Source organism: Rhinolophus ferrumequinum, chromosome 15 (assembly GCF_004115265.2).
Source record: "Rhinolophus ferrumequinum isolate MPI-CBG mRhiFer1 chromosome 15, mRhiFer1_v1.p, whole genome shotgun sequence".
Taxonomy (NCBI): domain Eukaryota; kingdom Metazoa; phylum Chordata; class Mammalia; order Chiroptera; family Rhinolophidae; genus Rhinolophus; species Rhinolophus ferrumequinum.
The window spans coordinates 16,435,069-16,453,029 of record NC_046298.1 but is presented as its reverse complement, the minus strand read 5'-3'; the positions used below and the strand labels follow the sequence as shown (position 1 = coordinate 16,453,029).

The following is a 17,961-nucleotide window of genomic DNA, read 5'->3' as shown; positions in this document are numbered from 1 at the left end:
AAAGCCATCAGGGTGATAAACCAACTGCTTGACAAGTAAAATGTACAGTCCCTGGTATTCCTGGAGTTCAGTCCTGAAGTTCATAGCCCGTCTTGGTGACATTTACACAGGCCAAGTGTCGGAGAAAGGATGCTATGTCCCAGTGAGGTTAAAAAAAAAAAGCAACTCTTGTAAGTCACCGACTACCCAAATATCCCTGTCCTCAGGAAAATGATAAGGCTTCAATGGCTGCTAATTTTGAGAGGAGTAACGTATTTTCAGTTTCCTACTGTTTCTGTTTCCTTGCAAGTTTCAGATGGCAGAGCCAACCCAACTCTGATGTTACTTCTTGCAATATTTTTATTGATATGATATATTTACTTTGAACACAGAAAAGATACATTGTTGCTTATTTAGCGCTTAATCCAGGAACAAGTAAAGCTGTTCATCCTCAAACACTGATGAGTGTGTAGGGATTTCTCCCCCCCCCAGCACGCTGAGGGTTGCAGAAGCAGGATGCGTTAAGAGATTTTCATCCCTGGAATGCAGTTTAAAGGCGATACAGTACAACAGACAGATATTTTTTGCCTAGAAAACAGTAAACCACGAAGGTGGACAGAACTGCTTGTAAACAAGGTCCCTCCCGGGGTGGAGTCAGGGGCTCCAGGTGCTACCAAACCTCTGGGCGGATTCCTTTCAGTTCTGCACCAGAAGCAATTCTATTTCTACAGAAAATAAAATTCACAATTGCCATCCTTGCCACCCCCCCCTTCTTAAGAAAGTGATTAGTGATTTGTTTTAGCCCTTCGTTGGGGGGATTTGGTGTGGGGGAGAGGATGGATGCGGGGGTGTCCTTAAAGGATGGGGGAGGGAGGCAGAGTAGATTTGAGGCCTCCGCTCCCTGCCGCTGGTGATGCTGGCGGGGACACTCAAAGATGCTTGGCCGCCACCCTCTGGCAGGCTGGGTCTTCAGGAATCAGCTGTTACCTGCACGGTCTCTGATGGAAACTGCCTGAATTCATGGGCCAGGACTGGAGCCACTCTACAACTAGGCAACCCCACACATCTCCCTCTGTGGTGCCCCTGGCAGCGAGGCTAAGATGCAAACACTGGTCCTCTTGCAGTGGCACGGAGGGGCTCACATTGCCTTTACTTTGCCTCTGCAAACACCCGGGAGGGCAAGGCCAGAACGTGTCAGCTCAATTCCCAACTATGAGCCACCCCCCCAAGAGGACAGCACCAACTTCTTGGGTCTGGCTCCAGCCCATTCAAGCTCAGGCCACAATGGTCGTCTGGGCACCTACTCTCTGCCTCAGAGCCTTTACCTCCTTTGAAGACGCTCAGTCCGGGGTAGTGGTGGGACTGATGTGGGGACAGCTGTAAGCTACCACCGCCACCACCACCACCACCACCACCGCACGCCCACCAGGGGCCCTGTTCATCACCTGGGGCTTGGGGTGGGGGACTTCTGAGATAACTCCGCTAGCACCACCAGACGGAGGGCACTGGTTAGGGAGAGGGCAGGGCGGGCTGTGAGGGCCTCCAGGTTGTGCCTGAGCCCCCAGACCCGTGGCCCTCACCCTGTAAGTGGCAGGGTGGTGATGTGGTTCTTTGCCCTGTAATTGAGAGAGAGGTACAGCTCATAGCTGAGCCTCACTGAGGCCTGTCCCACCAAGTGGGAGGACAGGCTGCCCTGTGGGGGTGAGGGGGGCAGGCAGCTGACCCGGGACGGTCGAGCAGTTTCCGGAGGAAGAATCAGAGTTTGGGCACAGCCTGCCAGGTGAGGGCAGGGGCAAACAGGCCCGGGGGACAAGGTGGAGAAAGCCCCAGTCTCTTCTCCACCTGTCTTCACAAAGTGTTGTCTACAGCATCATAACTCACAGGCTGGGGAGGGGGCTGGAGGTCGGGAGAGCTTCATTTTTAATGAAACCTTCACAGATGGTTGTGTGGCTGGGTGGGGACTTGTGTGCGTGCACATGTCTGCACACATGTGGGGCATGTCCGGATGTGTGTGTACACATGGTGTCTCAGTGTGCATGTGTGTACACGTTGTGTATATTTGTATGCACGTGGGAATGCTGTGTGTGCGTGCGCATGCGCGTGTGCCTGGACGACGTGGCTCAGCCCCAGGGCCTGGCAGGACTTGGCCAGCCCGCACTTACACAATCCTCTCTGGGCTGGAGACCGGGGCCCAGGTGGGGCTGGGAGGGCCCTGGGAGCTCCACGGCCCGAGCTCTAGACCTGGCAGTGGCAGCAGGCCCGATGGAGGGTTAGCCCTACACACAGCCTCATAAGAGGGGAGGGTATCCATGGAGATGGTGCGGAGGCCACTCTGGCCGTGGATCCTCTGTGCCTGCTGGAATCCGCCCGGGCTGCCACTGCTGCCTGCGTCCGGGAGGCCATCCAGCACGGGGCAGGCGTCGGTCAGCGAGTAGGGTGGTGGTGCATCCGTGGGGATGTACAGTTGAGTGGCTCCTGGCCCCACACACTCCTCGTAACTACAAGAAAAGGGGCTCACTCAGGGCCCTGTGGAACCTGGCCTGAGGGGTGGGCATAGGGTCTTTCCCCAAGAACTGAGGGCCTGTCCGCAGTGACACGCTGCCCTGGCATGAAGGCCAGGCCTCTGTCATGCTGGCTCCAATGAAACCCCGCTACTCCCCAGGGAGGGGCACTGCAGAACCCCTGAGACCTGGGCTCGGGTCCTGACTTAGCCACAATGTTCTGCGTGAACTTGAGAGAGTGTCACTGAAGGCTGGGTCTCAGATTGCTCAGAACAACAGTAGCTGCTAGTAATGGAGGATTTCCCAGGCTGGGCACGGAGTGTGGTGGTGGGAGTGACCTCAGGCTCCAGGCACTCCTTGGTCTCAAGTCACTCCAAAGTGGCCGTTTCAGGTTTAGGAAGGAGTCCTTGGGGCCCCTCTGAACCCATAGATCCAGGGCAAAAATCCTTCCTCTGGCCTGGGAGAGGGCAACGGCACTGCCCCTCCCAGTGCCTCTGGGGGCAGGGCAGAAGGGTAAAAAGGGTGATGGGGAAGATGTGTCTCTTCTGTCAGGCCTGAGGGGTCTCTCAATAGGGAAGTGATGGAGGTCCTGACCCCTTTTCTCTTTTCAAGTACTAACTGGTGGGTAATCTGCGTGAGGGTGGCCGGCAGGACAGAACCCAAAGGTCCCCAGAGAAGAATTCCCCAGTGGGACAGGGCTTCCTGATGGACGTGATGACCCCTGTACCTGTGGATGTGCTTTGGGCTTTGGGGACACATACTAAGGAGCTGGGGCCTGCACCCTTCACCCCGCTCCTTCATCCTAGCCTGAAAGAGCTGAGCTTTTCTCTTCCTTTTTGAGTGTCTCCTGGTGACATCTGCTGAGTGACACCCTGCCTCACTGGGGACCTGTGTGGTCAGGAGGGGTGAGCAGGTGGCCACACTCTCTGAATAGATGTTTTCTGCATTTATACCATTTGGGGAGGTGTTGCTGTTTCTCATGGGGGGATTCGTGCCTACGGCCCCATCCTCTTATGCCCTCCTCCCCCACAAGGCCTCCTTACCCTGGCGGAGAATCTGGGTACAGGTCTTGGGGCTCTATGGCATCCATTTCCCCATCAGAGCTGAGGTCCAAGGATTGGGACCAGTCCTCGGCAGAGCTGCAGGCATAGCGCATCCTGTGGCTTGAGTGGCTGTTCATATACCCATCAGACACTGCAGGGAACACACATGCCGCCTGGGACTCAGGCTGGAGCCCAGGAGGGTCCCCACGTGTCTACCTGAGGCCACCGAGACTGTTCTCTCCAACTCACCATCTTGCTCCTCCCCAAGCACAGATCCCCTCAGCGACAGCCCCAGAATGTAAGCACCAACGCTGTGTTGCGCATGGGGTACCTTTGAGGAAGCAGAGCTCGTCCTATCCTGGTGGGGTGCCCAGGGTGGTGGGCAGCCTGCCCTGGGGACAGCCCAGTACTGAGCAGTGTGTTATGAGCTTTGACAGAGGTAGTACTGAGGCTGTGGGAACAGAGCAGGCCTGACCCAGCCTGGAGGTCAGGGAGTGCTTCCTGGAGGTGGGGCTCCCAGAACTGAGTCTTGTCCAGGAATTAGCCAGGGGAAGAGGGGCAGGCCGGGCAGGCGGAACAAAATAGCTTGAGCCAAGGAGGGAGGGAGAAAGAAGAGAGTGGTGTGAACAGGAACCCTTGATCTCTGGAGAAGGGCTGGGCCATGAAAAATGGGCAGGAGTGTGTCAGGAATGAGGGCTGCAGAGGTCTCCGTGGTGAGGCCTCCTTACTCCCTGCCCCCAACCACACACTAGTCCCAAAAAGTATTCCAGGGAGAAAAGTGGCTTCTATGATGAATTCTGGTGACTCCATATATTGCATTCTCTTCTGGGTTTTTGACCACATTGGCACATCAAAAGCTTTGAAAAGTCCTGCAGCTGAGAAACACATTTAACTGTGCTGCTCCAGCATTTGACCACAGAATCTCATTTTCTTAGACCTAGTAACACCACTTAGGCAATGCTGATGGAGCACAATCTTCTCATTCTCCTGCTGAGGTTCAGAGAGACTCAATGACTTGCTGGAGGTCACACAGCGAGTTACTGGTAGGGACAAGGGCAGCTGGATGTCCTGGCTCCTCCACCCTGGAAGCTGTCCACCTCCCAGTTTCTGGCAGGACTCAGTGCCTGGGGGACAGGGGGAGCTGCAACGATGGCTGAAACATGAGGTCTCCCCCACCCCAATGGGCTCCCAGGTGGCTTCTCCCCTCAGAGGGCAGTGCTCAATACCAGGGGCGGGGCTTGTCTGGGGCGGGGCTCATGACCTGTCTCTGAGGTCGACAGCATGGTGACCACATTTTGTAGACCAGGAAGTTGAGGCTCAGGGTCACGTGCCTGGGAAAGCATGGAGGTGGGATCCTGCACAGTCTCTATAACTCTAAGGGCTGCTCTTTCCACTCCCCTGAGCTCTTTTTCCAACTCTTGATACAAGGGTGACTGGAACAAATCTGAATACAAAACTATGTGCAGCTATAATTGCAGGGTTCTCTACGGACATTGAGAAAGCTCTCAGAAGGATATATTCTAAACATGTCATCAGTGGCTGTGTCTGGATGACAGGATCGGGAGCCTCATTTTTTTTCTTTGTATTTTCTGTATTTTAAAGGTTTTGTGCTGTGAACACATATTACTTTTATACCAGGAGAAAGGAACCCAATAACATATGCTGTAAAAAGGAGCTGAAATGAGATGTTTCCTTTTAGGGCACCAGCTGAAAGGTGGGGATTCTTAGAAGAACTTGAGGAAGAAGCTCAGGAAAGCGGTAGGCAGGAAGTGACCAGGGCCAAGCATCCTGTCCCTGCCAACATTGCCAGGGGAGGGTCCCAGGGTCCCACCCACCCGCTGTGCAGGTGGCTGTCCAAACCTCAGGAAAGCTGAGGCTGTTTCCCCAGAGCTGACGGGAGTGGCCCTGGTGGGCAAGCCGGAGAGCCACCAGGGCCACCCACCCTTGTCCAGCTCTCTCCTTGGACTGCTTTTCTTGGGTCTCCCAGAGTCCGAGCAGCTTAGGAAAACTGGGGCTGCTCTGAGGTATTCACCTAGCACAGACCCCAATCCTGAAATGACCCAGGTCAGTCCCAAACATCCGGGGGGCAGAGTTCCTGAAAACAGCAGGAAAGCACCCCGCCCCCCCCATTTGTACTCCCCTATTTCTTTTCTTATCCTCTCTCCTTCCCTGATTTCCACATTAGCACAGACCCAAATGGTCCAGGCCTCCAGAAGCGCCCCCGTCCACCTCATGAAAAGTGAAATCTCTCATCCCCTTCTTTACAAAATTCAGAACTCCCTTGGTTCATTGTTTAAACCAAATCCAAGGTCAACCTCCTTTGACAGGCCCGGGAGAGGGGGAGGAGGAATTTGCTTCCATGAGCGTTGCCTGTGCTCCATTGTCCTGATCTTGTGCGAGAAGCACTGCCCCCTTCCTTCAGATGAAGAAAAGGACAGGTGAAGTCACTTGCTCTAGACTCCCAGCAAGTGAGAGGAGACAGGGTCAGCGAGCAGATCTGTCTCAAGTGCTCAGATCTGAAGCTCAAGTGCTTTCCTTCTTATGGAAAGAGAATCTCATCTATTCACTCACTCACTCATTCTCAAACATTTCCTGCCTCCTGTTTCTGTGCGGGCCAGACTGCAGGAGGGGCCTGTGGGCAAACAGAGGACAGCCCCCTTTGTCATGAGGGCAATGGGAGCCAGGGAGGGCACTGAGCAGAGCGTGGAAGTGGTCACCGTTCAGTCACTTGGTTGCCTTGTGTAAAATGCCTTGGAAGTGTTGGCGGCTGGCAGGTGGGGGTACTGGCATTAGGGAAGTGGCCCCGGAGCAGGTTTTCTCCGGGGAAAGATAATGAAAATAGTTAACATTTATTGAGCACTTACTCTTAGCCTAAAGCAGCGACTGTCTAACTTAGTCTTCACAATAACTTTTGGGGGTAGGTCCTGTGTACCCATTTGTAGACAACTCACCTCAGGTACACAGAGGTTAAGCAATTTTCCCGAGGTCGTATAGTAAGAGAGGAAGATGAAGATCATTTTGGACACCCTGGGTCTGGTGCCTGTGGCACCTCATGGGCATATGTCCTGGGGACATCTGGGGGCATAGTCTGCAGTGGAGGAGAGGGCTGGAGCAGGATGAGGCTGCCCATGGGTGTAGGGAGAGGGCCCAGGGCCAAGGGTTGAAGGACCTCGATAACCCCTCTCCTAAGAGAATAGGAACCCACCCCAAAGTCTAAGTGCAGTAGGAGAGAGACCAGGAAAGCCTTGGTCATGAGAGCCAGGGGAGTGGTGTGTTTGAGGACAGAAGGGTCCCCAGTGCCCATAGGTCAGTGCTCGTTGGCGCTCTGCCACTCAGTGTCCTCCTCACAACTGTGCCCAGTGTGTTTTCCTGTCTTCCCCGGTGTCTTTCTAAGGCTCCTGGCAGCCCTCCTCATGCACCTCCAGGTTGGAGGAAGGTGTGGGGGGCATTACCACCTCCAGGCTCCTGCTGAGGCCCGAGGGAGGTGCCAAGGCTAGAGCTGAGGACGGAAGTGGGTAGGGAAATGGGAACCCCACAGAGGGGTCCCCACAGCAACGGGATGCGAGGCTGCTGCAGGTCAGCATGGGGTAGCAAAGGCCTGACCGCAGACTTGGTCTGGCTGTGACCTCCTGTCACCCCACCTGCTAAGCAGGTCAGGACCTGGGGCTTGTTCATGTGGCCATGGTCTTGGGTCCCCACCACAGACTCAGGAGGGACCGGCCTGCCCCCAGGCCCATCTCTCTCCTCAAGACCATTGTCGACCTTTCAAACCTTAGCTTGGGAAGTACCGTGGGCCCCTCTCCCATGCTCTATGTACCAGGCTCAGGCTTGGGGACTTCCACGCCATTCAACAAGTGGCTTCAGTTCCCCAGTCTTTTACAAGATGGGCTAACACGGTACTTGCTGTGAGGATGAAATGAGGTGGTTCCTTTCCTTGCCCACAGAGCACCTTTTCTGGGTGGTTCCTGTGCGGGGCTGTGGGCCCAGCTGGAGGAGAGCTAGCTATGCAGGCCCTGCTGTCACTGATGCAACACAGCCGTCCTGTGACGGGGCATTGATGGGGGCATCGGTATGATGCCAAGGAAGTACAGGGAGCGGGGAGCCAACCCGGCCTGGGAGGGAGGAGGAGGGGCCCGAGAAGCTGCCAAAAAGAGGTTGCATTTGAGCTGGGCCTGGAAGGACAAGTAGGCTTTTGTCACTTGGGGAAGTATAGGAAATGGCATTCTGGGCACAGGGAAGAGCATTTGCAAAGGTGCAGAGGTGGGAAGGAGCATGAAGGAGGTGCTCTTCTAGTCCTGTAGGAGGGAAGACCTGGCTCTGCCATGGCTCTGGGAGCCTCCAAATCACTTAATCTGGAGTGTGAATAGCGCCCCCTGGCGTTAGGCAAGGCCGCAGACCTGTTTTTCTTTTCCCTGTCTCAGGCTTAGGGCCCTTTGGGCCTCGGCATAAGCTTTTTCCTGCCATTGAAAATTGTCTGAGAATTTAATGCAATGGAGTTCCTTCCTGCTGCTTTTAGATAACTGGCCCCTTCCAAGAATGAGACAGAGTCAGGTAGGTGGCTGCATTCTGTAAAACGTCCAGGCATACTGGGTAGATTAATACTTCTGGGACCGGTCAGTTCAAGAATTAGCCACCAACTCCATCATCATCCATTCCATCATCCATTCCATCCATTCATCCAACCACTTATTCATTTACCCACTCATCCCATCTAACACCCCACCTATTGATCCCCCTACCCTCCAGTTTATCCATCCTTCCATCCATCCATTCCATCTATCCCTCCACTCACACATCCCACCCAAGCCACACATCTACTCACCCCCCCATCTAACCGTCCATCTCCATCTCCATCCATCCACCCTTCCATCCATCCGTTTAGCCATCCGTCCCCGCCATCCACTGATGCATCCACTCACTCATCCCACCCAACCTCCCCCCACACACACCTATCCATCTCCGCATGTGCCTACCGGATTGTCCTCTCATCCCTTTCTCCATCCATCACTCCATCACTCCATCCAGGCACCGTCTGGACCAGCTGTCAGTACAGCCAGCCTGGACCAACAGTGGCCAGGGCAAGGGAGTAGCCACATGCCCTCCCTCTGACCTTCAGCCCCACTCTTGGCCAACAGCCGAGCTTCTCATGCCACTGAGAACTCTGTGGTGGGCACCGGTGAGCTCCTCCTGATCACCCAAGACCTCTAAGATGCCTTCCCTGACCACCCTGCCCCTCCCGCGGCAGAGCCGTCCCCTCCCTGAGGCTTCCTGGGTGCAGTCACCATTGGACTGGAGGGTGGGCCCCTGAGGTGGGCAGCAGCTTACCTTGGCCGAGCTCATACTCTTGAGAGCGGCGGCGGCGGCGGCGATGGTTGCGGTGGTACTGGTACTGGAGTTGCTGGTTCTGCTGGCCCTGGGCCTGCCTTTCCTTGCGGAGGCTGCCCACGATGATGGTGATGCAGGAGAGGATGATGACCACCCCTATGACTGCACTTGCCACCAGTACAGGAGACACAAGCAGATGGCTGTGCTCCGAGTTCTCTGAGAATGTGGGGTAGAAGTAGTTGGTACGGTTGTATCGAGCTGCTGGGAACAGAGAGAGGACACTGAATGGGGGCACAGACCCCGCCACACACCTCCCTCCTCCATCCCTGCTGCCCTGTGAGTTATTTGTCCCTAACTCAATGGAGGATAGTCTGAGGTCAGGCCCAGGGGCTCTCCTGCCAGGAGGGACGTGAACAGCACCTCACCCCACTGCCTGCAGAAGCCTCTGACAGCAGGAGCCGACCTCCCCTCCTCTCATCCCCTCTCCTCCTCCCCTCCTCCCCTCTGGCCTGAGAGCTCAACTGACTCACAGGTAAGAAAAGGAAAGCTCAGAGAGGGCAATGGACTTGCCCAAGGCCACACAGCGAATCAGTGAACCCAAGACACAAGGTTACAAAGTCAGCATGACCTTGAGAAGGGGTCAGGGATACACAGAAAGATGAACTGTGAGGACCAACTCTGCTGGCCTCCATCAATGGCCACCTGTCTCAGGGCGAAACCTGCCCAGGGGACTCCAGGGAAAGCAGGCAGGCCTGGGTTGTGGGCACCGACTGACCTAGACATATGTGTGGTGGTGGTGGGGATGTTGGCTTCTCAGAGGAGGTGAAGCTGGGAGACATTCTGGGAAGGAGAGGATCAGGCCCAGGCCCATAGGATTGGGGAGGAACTTCTCGGAAGGGGTGTAGAGCGGCAGGAGCATGGGGAGATGCAGGCACCTCCTCTCGGACTAACAGCTGGGTCACTGAGAGCCGTATGGAAGCATAAAATGATGGGGCTCTGGGGGCTGGGGTCCCAGGGAGGGGTTAGAGTCAGACAGGAGCAGCCACGGCATTTGTTGCCTTGCTCAGGGATCGCCAGCCCCTTGGCAGTGAGCGCCTCGGAGTGTTGCCTAATTCCCTTCCGTTCAGCCGGCCAGGGACGTGGTTTTCCCCTTTCACAGATGTGTGGACCAAGGCTCACTGGGAAGTGGCCAGTCCTCAGTCACCCAGGTGCTCTGCGGCCAAGCCAAGCTAGAACTTCCAAGTCCAGTGCTCACTCTCCAGTGTCCCCTGCCCCAGGCGCGAGCCCTTCTTGAGGATGCTAGCCCAGTCTCTGGACAGCCATAGGGAGACAACTTCAGACACTCAGTGAGCCACACGTGGGGTGGGGGCAAGTATTCCCGGGCCCTGTTCTGAAAGGGGCCCTCCTGTTTGTCCTCCTGGCGCCCATGTCCAAGTCCCTGTTTTACATTTATTGCATATGATCATGCATAGTTTCCAGGGCTGGTGTGTGATCGTTCTCTATGTTCTCAAACTCAGCACTGGGCCTGGGCACACCAAAGGTGCCCAAGACCTGTACTGAGTGAGTGGCTCCAGACTTGACACCAGATGGTGGAAGGGCAGTGAGGCCCTGAGCTGCCTCAGGGGAATGAGGCCTCCGTCTTGGATGGTCATCGAGCAGAATGTGGATGGCCACGTCTTGAGTAGCTGGAAGAGGGCTTTTTTTCCAGGTGAGGGCCTGGATTTCTGCACATCAGAGGCTGGACTCTCAGCCGTAACCTCCTCTAGGACTCCAGGTCATTTCTCTCCTTCCATCCCTTCCCAGCTCTGCCCCCACAGCTTCTCCAGTACTCAGACCATGGCAGGGACAGGTGGGTGAAGCATGAACTTGGGGCCTTCGCTGAGCTATGAACATGCCCTGCCAGCAGTTCTGGCCGTGCTGGGGGCTTTTGCTTCCTACTGAGCTTTGACAAGAGGGGCTGCTCTAGAGGCCGTGTGTCTGGGCCAGTATGTCCTCCTCGCCTGAAGTCCAGGTCTTTGCTTGCGGATGTTCGTGGTAAACTGCTGCCTTGCGGGGACATGTACTGGGGAGAGGGCGCTCTCCTTGGCTTTGGCGAGGCACGCATGCTTCCTGACTCTCTGACGTGAGAATGCTGGGGTAAATGGATTTCTGGAATTCTTTGAGGGCCAAACACAGACCACTGCTTTTAGAGCCCCTACTATGTGTAGCCTCTGTACTAAGAGCTCGTTTCACTCTTGAAGCTATATTCCTACAATTCTCTCCATTTTATAGGTGAGGACACTGAGGTCCAAAGATATTAAATGGCTAACCCACAATCGTACAGACAATATATGGCTAAGCCAGGCACTCTCTGGGCTGAAGTCTCTCCACTAAATCATGAGGAGCTGGAAAATGTATAACAGCAACAGTACAGGAGGTTCCGGTCAAGATGTCAGAGTAGCTAAAGATGATTGATTGAAGATTTTAGATCAGGAAAATGGTGTGATAAAAACTACTGTGTTTTCTTGTATCCTAGTGCTTTGTACATAGGCAGTAATAAAACATAAATATTGACTAAAAAAAATAACGGCACAAAAAGCGGGAGAAGGGATAGATTCATAGAGGAGTAGTTGAAGTAACTCAATTCTCACTGGAATTAACAATATAAATATGAAGTAGATTGTGATACATTTATGTATACTAGGCCCTAGAGCAACCACTAAGGAAATAACTCAGACAAATATAGTGAAAAATCATTAAAGGAATTAAAATATTACAGTAGAAAATATTCATTTAAAGTAAACAGGAGAAATAGAGGAACAAAAAAGAGACATATAGAAGACAAAAAAAATAAAATGGCAAATGCAAATCCTAATACATCAATAACAACATTAAATGAGAATTGATTGGCCAATCCAATCCAAAGGCAGAGATTGCCAGACTGGGTAAGAGGCAAGATCCAGCTGGGTTCCCGAGAGCCTCACTTGGGAACCAATAGGTTGAAAGTAAAAGGATGGAAAAAGAGATACCAGGCAAATAGCAACCATAAGACAGTTGAATGGCTATACTAATCTCAGAAAACAAACAAACAAAAAACGTCATTAGAGATAAGAGGGGCATTTTAAAATGATAAAAGGGTCAATCCATCAGGAAGTTATAACAACTATAAACATAGATGCACCTAAGAACAGAGTCCTCAAAATACATGAAGTGGAGGCTGGCAAATTGAAGAGAGAAAGAAAATACAATAACAGTTGGAGACTTCAATATTCCATTTTCAACAAGGTATAGAATTTGGTTTCTTTGCTTTTTGATGGGTTGTAACTGCTTGAGTTTTTGATGAAGTGCCAGCCTCTCATTTTTATTCCCTTGGCTGTCAGCTACCCTGAGCTAAAGTTTTCATTTTTCTTTAATACCCACAGATGAAAGGTGGAAAAGTGAGGCTTTTCTCCATCTATTGCGCAGACAAAAAGGATCAGTTTAAATTGTCCAGTCTGACCTCAACTTAGCAGATATCTAGTGCTTGGCTGGCAAATATATAGCATGCCTGCCATCATTTCCTAAGTCTATGCCAATGGCGCACCTTATGAACGGACAATGGTTCTCTTTCCTGTTCAGCCCAGGAGGCAGCCTCGGTATTCTTTTCAATACCGTACTCCACACAGTGATTATGTCTGGTCAGGAAATGGAGCTTTGGGCCACCACTCCTCTAGTGTGACCACAGTCCTTCATGCTTCCACTCCCGAGCCAATGGCCAGGGCTTTGGCTTGGACTAGATCTGAGCCAGTGGTCTCTCTGCTACTGCATTATCTCTAATAAGTGACAGGCAAGCTGACTGTCCAACCAATGTCATCATCTTCCTCTCTGCCGTGTGGCCTCTCACCTTGGAAGCCAAGAGCAGGATTTGGGAGTGTCAGGGCCATCAGCCCTCCTAGGGGAGGGGAGGAGTATATGGGCTCCGCACTGCTCTGGACTGTCCTGTTCACTGTGTCCCAGCTGTAGCAATGGCTTGGGACACACTGGTCACCCAGTGATCCAAGGCTACCAGAAAGCTGGCAAGTCTGCAGGTGCCCAGCATGAAAACCTAGGGTTGGATGTGTGTGTATGCCTGCCCTGCTCAGCATGCTGCCAGCCCCCACAGGGTCACCTTGAAGACACCCCTCTCTCCACCAGCCTCACCCTCCCAGTAGTGCCAGGCTCATTACCAGCCAGGCATGGAGATGGCATCACCCACACCTGCAGATAAGCCAGCTGGTTGAGAAATTAATCTTCTAGTCACTATGACCAACAGATGTAGGTGCTGCTTTACATTATGAGGGAAACTCTTCCAGTTTCCAAACGCAGGGCCCATTTTATCAATGAGAAAAATATGATTGCAGAGAAATAACATGATGACAGCCCCTTTTCCCACCCCCCGCCTCCCTGTCCCCTGCACCAGCTGTGGCAAGGACAGAGGCTGAAGCAAGCTTTGTCTGTATCCTGGACTTTCTTCCCAAGCCTCTTCTACAAAGGCGCCCAAGATCAAAAGGAAATTGTATCTCAAAATACCAGCTCTTCCCTGAGCTGCCACCCTCCCTCCATATACCAGTATGAGGAGCTCCCACATGCTGAACACCTGCTGTGTTCACCATGCTCGGTCCTTCTTACACTATTATTTAATCTTCTTGATGACCTATATTGCGATCCCCAATTGACAGGTGGGGAAACTGAGCCTCAGAGAGGCTAAGTACCTTGTCCAAGGTCACACGTACACGGAGGGACAGGGTCAATGAGCAGCCGAAGCTCCATGCTCTCAGCCAAGATGCTATTCTGTGGCTACCAGACACTGTCCACGGGATCTTGCTGGAGTAAAACGGTTTTGCTTTTTTGATATTGCTAAAGTAAAATGCTCTTATCCCTAAAATGATGCTTTGCCTCTGCTAGGCCACTTAATATGTAATCCGAACCAGCCATGACCTACGGCTTACTCAGGCTGAAGGTGTATCAACAGCTGCACATTGCTGATCAGGCACCAAGATTCCAGGGAAGGGAGGCCATGTGTCACAGGAAGAGATGGACAATGGACAACGGCAGGCAGGTACATAGGATGGAGGTACAAGCAATCTGGGGCTGGGGCGGGGGCAGAGATCCTGTTCTGTATAATTTCTATCTCTGCATCTGTCAGACAGATGTTGTTGGCATGGTGGGGAGATTGCTCCAAAGAGGAACAATGATGACACGAGAAGGGGCTCTCGCTGACTGGGCCTTAGCCACCCATCAGCCAGGCTAGAAACCCTTTACGTGCACAGTCTTCTCATGTAGTCCTCACAGCAATGTAAGTGGTAGGCGTTGGCTTTCCCCCATTTTACAGATGGGGGAGCTGAGGCACAGAGCTAAAGTGATGGAGCCAGAACTTAGATCCAGTTTGCAATCCCAAAAGCTTACCTCCTCTGGTTGTATATGGACTAAGAGCCCTTGCAGGGCAGGGCCTCAGTCCTCTGTATCGTGTCCCTGTCTCCCCAAGGCCAGAAAAGAAAGGAAGCTCAAGAGCCGTTTGAATAGCACCAAGGGAAGTCAGGGCTGAGCTGCTCTGGGTGCCTGAGTGGATTCTGGGGAGGGCAAACGGGCTGTTCTCAGGCCTTCTCATTCACGCACTGGTCCTTCCTTCCACGCATCACTCACCTCCTACCCAGATACCCAACCAGCCAGTCCAACCCTGGGGTCCACAGATGTTTACAAACACTAGCAGACTGTGAGAATGGAGGAGATGCTTCCATTCAGGAGAGTAAATCAGCTCTTAACTGAGGAGTCTGCGTGTGGGTGGGCACCAGATCAATGATAAATCAGTCTGGCCAACTCCACCATAGAAGAACCTCAGGGCTCCTGATAAGGGCCGGGTGCTTTTGACAAACCAGGAGAGAGGTGGGGGCTGGAGGGAAGACTGGCAGGGGCTGAGTTTTGAGGGGCTGGCAGGGGCCAGACCATGAGGGACCTTAAGGTCAAATGAGGAGACTTTCCTTTATCCCAAGAGCAGAGACAAGGAGGGGCGCTGTCAGTGCTTTAGGAGAGCCCTCTGGCTGCAGAATGGGGTCAGGGTGGGAAGCAGGCCATTGAGGAGGCTGCTCTGAGCGTCCACATGAACACAGAGCTGGGGTGAAGGAGGCTGAGCCCCACAGCCCCCACACTATGCAGCGCTGTGCAGGGAGAGAGGGCCTGGGTGAACTACTGGATGGGTAGAACGCCGCCACAGAGAGTTCCGCCGCTGCAGAATGCCGCCGCGGCAGAGTTCCGCTGCCCCTGCAGTTTGAAGTTGTCTGAGCAGGCGTCAGAGACAGCCCTGGTGCTATCCCCACTCTGCAGATGGGGTCCCAAGGCTTTGGGGGCTGTTGTGGTGCCTGGGTCTATGGGTCTCTGCTGTGCCAGGCAGCAGTCTTGCACCCCCAGACTTCTGATCCAGGGCTGGGACTGGGAGCGACAGTTGAGTCAGCAGGCTCTACATGACCCAGGCCTAGATGTGGGGCTGGGTCTTGGCCTTGCTTATTGTCTGTGCAAATGCCATTGTTACCCACATTTACAGATGAGGACACTGAGTGTTGGTTGAGCTGAAGTTTTCCCACCTAGTTTTGTGGCAGATCTGAGATTTGAACAGAGGCCTGTCTGATAATTCATCAAATAGTGGCATAGAGCAGGGGAAGAGAACAGGGTGGACCAGGCTGGGGCTGGGGGCTAGGAGAACTGGCTTCTGTTTCTGGTTCTAGCACTCACTCACTGTGTGACCTTGGGCATGTCCCCTGTCCTCTCTAGACCTGCTCACTACCTGTCTGAAGACACACTTACTCTTGCACCGTTCTCTCTCTAGGGTGGATGAATGGGTCTGAGAAGGGCGGGCAGGGGTTGAGAGCCAGGCCTGTGTCTAGGGAACCTGGGGAACATGCAGGGAAACTGAGGCAGACCATCACTACCCAGTTCTTGCTGAGTATAGGACGCAGGCAGGTCCACAGTCACTCTGGGCACAAGGAAGCCTGAAGCTACCTGAGGAGTACTGACAAAGGGACCTTCAGTCCACTCCCTCAGGGGCGCTGGCTAGAGGGAGCGGGGGGTGGGGGTGCGGGGCCAGGACTCAGATCTGACTGATGGCTCCTGTCACAAAAATTTCTGAAGACATTTGTCACTTCCCTGGCAAGTCAAGCCTCAGCAGAGCACGTCTTCCTCCACTGTTGAAACTACCAGGATGAGGGAATATGGAGAACAGGATTCAGGCCCCATCTTCCCTCGGCTCACCATTGGCGGGGCCCAGCCTCCTAGCAAGGATGTGGAGAGGGCCTGAGACAGGGGACATGGCAGGGCAGGCTTACTTGCTTAGGTACTTCCCAGTCTCCTCCTCGGATTTTTTGGGTGATCTCTCAGCCCACTTGCTGACATCCATTCTCTGGTCACCAAGAGACTGTGATGGAGAGATGTCATAGTGCTGGGGGCAGGTCAAGGACAGCTACCAGAGGGGCCTGCGTCTTGAAGGACAAACCAGCAGGAGAAGATCAGGGGAGGGAGGAAGGAGCATGGGCGGGAGTACAGAGGGGTGAGGTCCCAACAGAGTTCAGGAAAGGGGGAGGTGCTCCTGGGGTGAGGCTGTGGGGTGTCACCTTGATGGCAGCTGAACACTAGGATTCTAGGGCTGAGGAAAAGGTTTTTTGGTATTTAGGCTTCTTACAAGGGGGTTGAATCTCTATAAGAAGTCAGCAAAGGCCATGTCAAGGTTGGCTGACATCTTTTACCTGGCCATTTGTGGCATTACGAGTGGGGCAGGTTACAGTGGAAAGGAAGATTTGAATGTGAAGTCATTTATCTGTTAATCAATCCTCCATAAATTCACTCAACCAACCAACCATCCACACATCTATTCGGTCATTCATCTATCCATACGTGTATACATACGTACATACATACATTCATACATTCAATAATCCACACACTCATCCATCCACTCATCAACACTCAATACTCACTAAGTGCTTATTCCAGCCCTGACCATGTGCCAGACACCAGGAACATGGATATGAATCAGACTGAAATGAACCTCTCAGACTGTGGAAAGCAGGAGGTCCCACACAGGTGCCCCAGTACTGAGAAGGGAAGTCTTGTTATATCATGAGGCTCCCTCCTCTCGTTTCATGCAGAGTAGTTCTGCTTCCATCTGTTTCATGTATCAGAGTTAACAAGAGAGTGCTCCACTACCAAGTAGAAGATTTTCAACCACTGCATTAAAATGTAACTGAAAAAATATAAGTGACCACCCACAGGCCTTTCATGATTCTATAAATTATAAGATGAAAGTGATTTATTCCACTATTAAGATAATTCTGCCACCTAAATAAACTCACCAAAATTAACTCACATGTACCTCCATAATCCAAATTCTATGCGTACTGTTATGTCACTATTCACTAAGGATTTATCTTTGGTTTGATGAACAATTTATTTATTGACGGGAAAACTCACTGAAGTAGTAGCACAAATCACTTTTCCCTATTTCTACAGAAGAAATGATGAACTGGTTGACATTACAGAACGAAGCCATGACAGAATTAGACTTTCCACTTAAGCCCACACCAAACTCTCATGTTCTTTCTAGAATCATCACTGACCCTGACCTCCTTTTCTCTCCTCTTCCATCACTAACTAGTGTTGGCTCTTAGGCGACTTTCCACGAAGAACACAGGTTTTTGTAACATCAGCAGTCACTGTGCATGCTTGATGAGTAGGAAATAGTGGAATTGTGTTGAGAAACAGATGCGGGGGGCTAGCATGGCCCACCTATCAGCTCGGGGATTAGCTTCCACATCCCAGTTTGCATTACGAGACTAAAAATCGTGGCTTGGAAACACGACTATTTACAACATGGACTTTCCAGGAAGTTCATGAATAATTGATACATAAAATGTTAAATTCATGAATGATGAAAATTATCATCTGCTATCCCACTATAAGTTAGACCAGCCTAGAACCAGTTCTTGGGCCACAGTGACTTTTGCTTTCACAGGTTCTGATTCTGGAACATGTTAAAGGGAATGGGATTTTGTTCTCTGCTCCACAGAGATTCCCTCAGTTCCCAGAATTTGTAAGGGTATATGGGAAACCAACACTGGGGCAACAGTGTC

The 17,961-nt window shown here is 52.6% G+C and overlaps 1 protein-coding gene across 6 annotated transcripts in view; it reads right to left on the bottom strand.

Annotated features, from left to right (window-relative positions):
• Positions 1-1,412: 1,412 nt before the first annotated feature.
• BEAN1 (brain expressed associated with NEDD4 1) overlaps positions 1,413-17,961 on the bottom strand; it is a 38,482-nt gene continuing 21,933 nt past the window's right edge. For 3 of the 6 annotated variants that reach the window (XM_033127198.1, XM_033127197.1, XM_033127200.1), the window contains 3 exons: positions 8,849-9,109; positions 3,524-3,674; positions 1,413-2,477 (listed from right to left, as the gene is read on the bottom strand). In XM_033127198.1, the coding sequence (XP_032983089.1) occupies positions 2,138-2,477; positions 3,524-3,674; positions 8,849-9,109 (752 nt within the window). In that variant the 3' untranslated portion in view covers positions 1,413-2,137. The remainder of the gene's footprint in view (positions 2,478-3,523; positions 3,675-8,848; positions 9,110-17,961) is intronic. The other 3 variants (XM_033127202.1, XM_033127201.1, XM_033127203.1) reach the window with 1 other exon arrangement.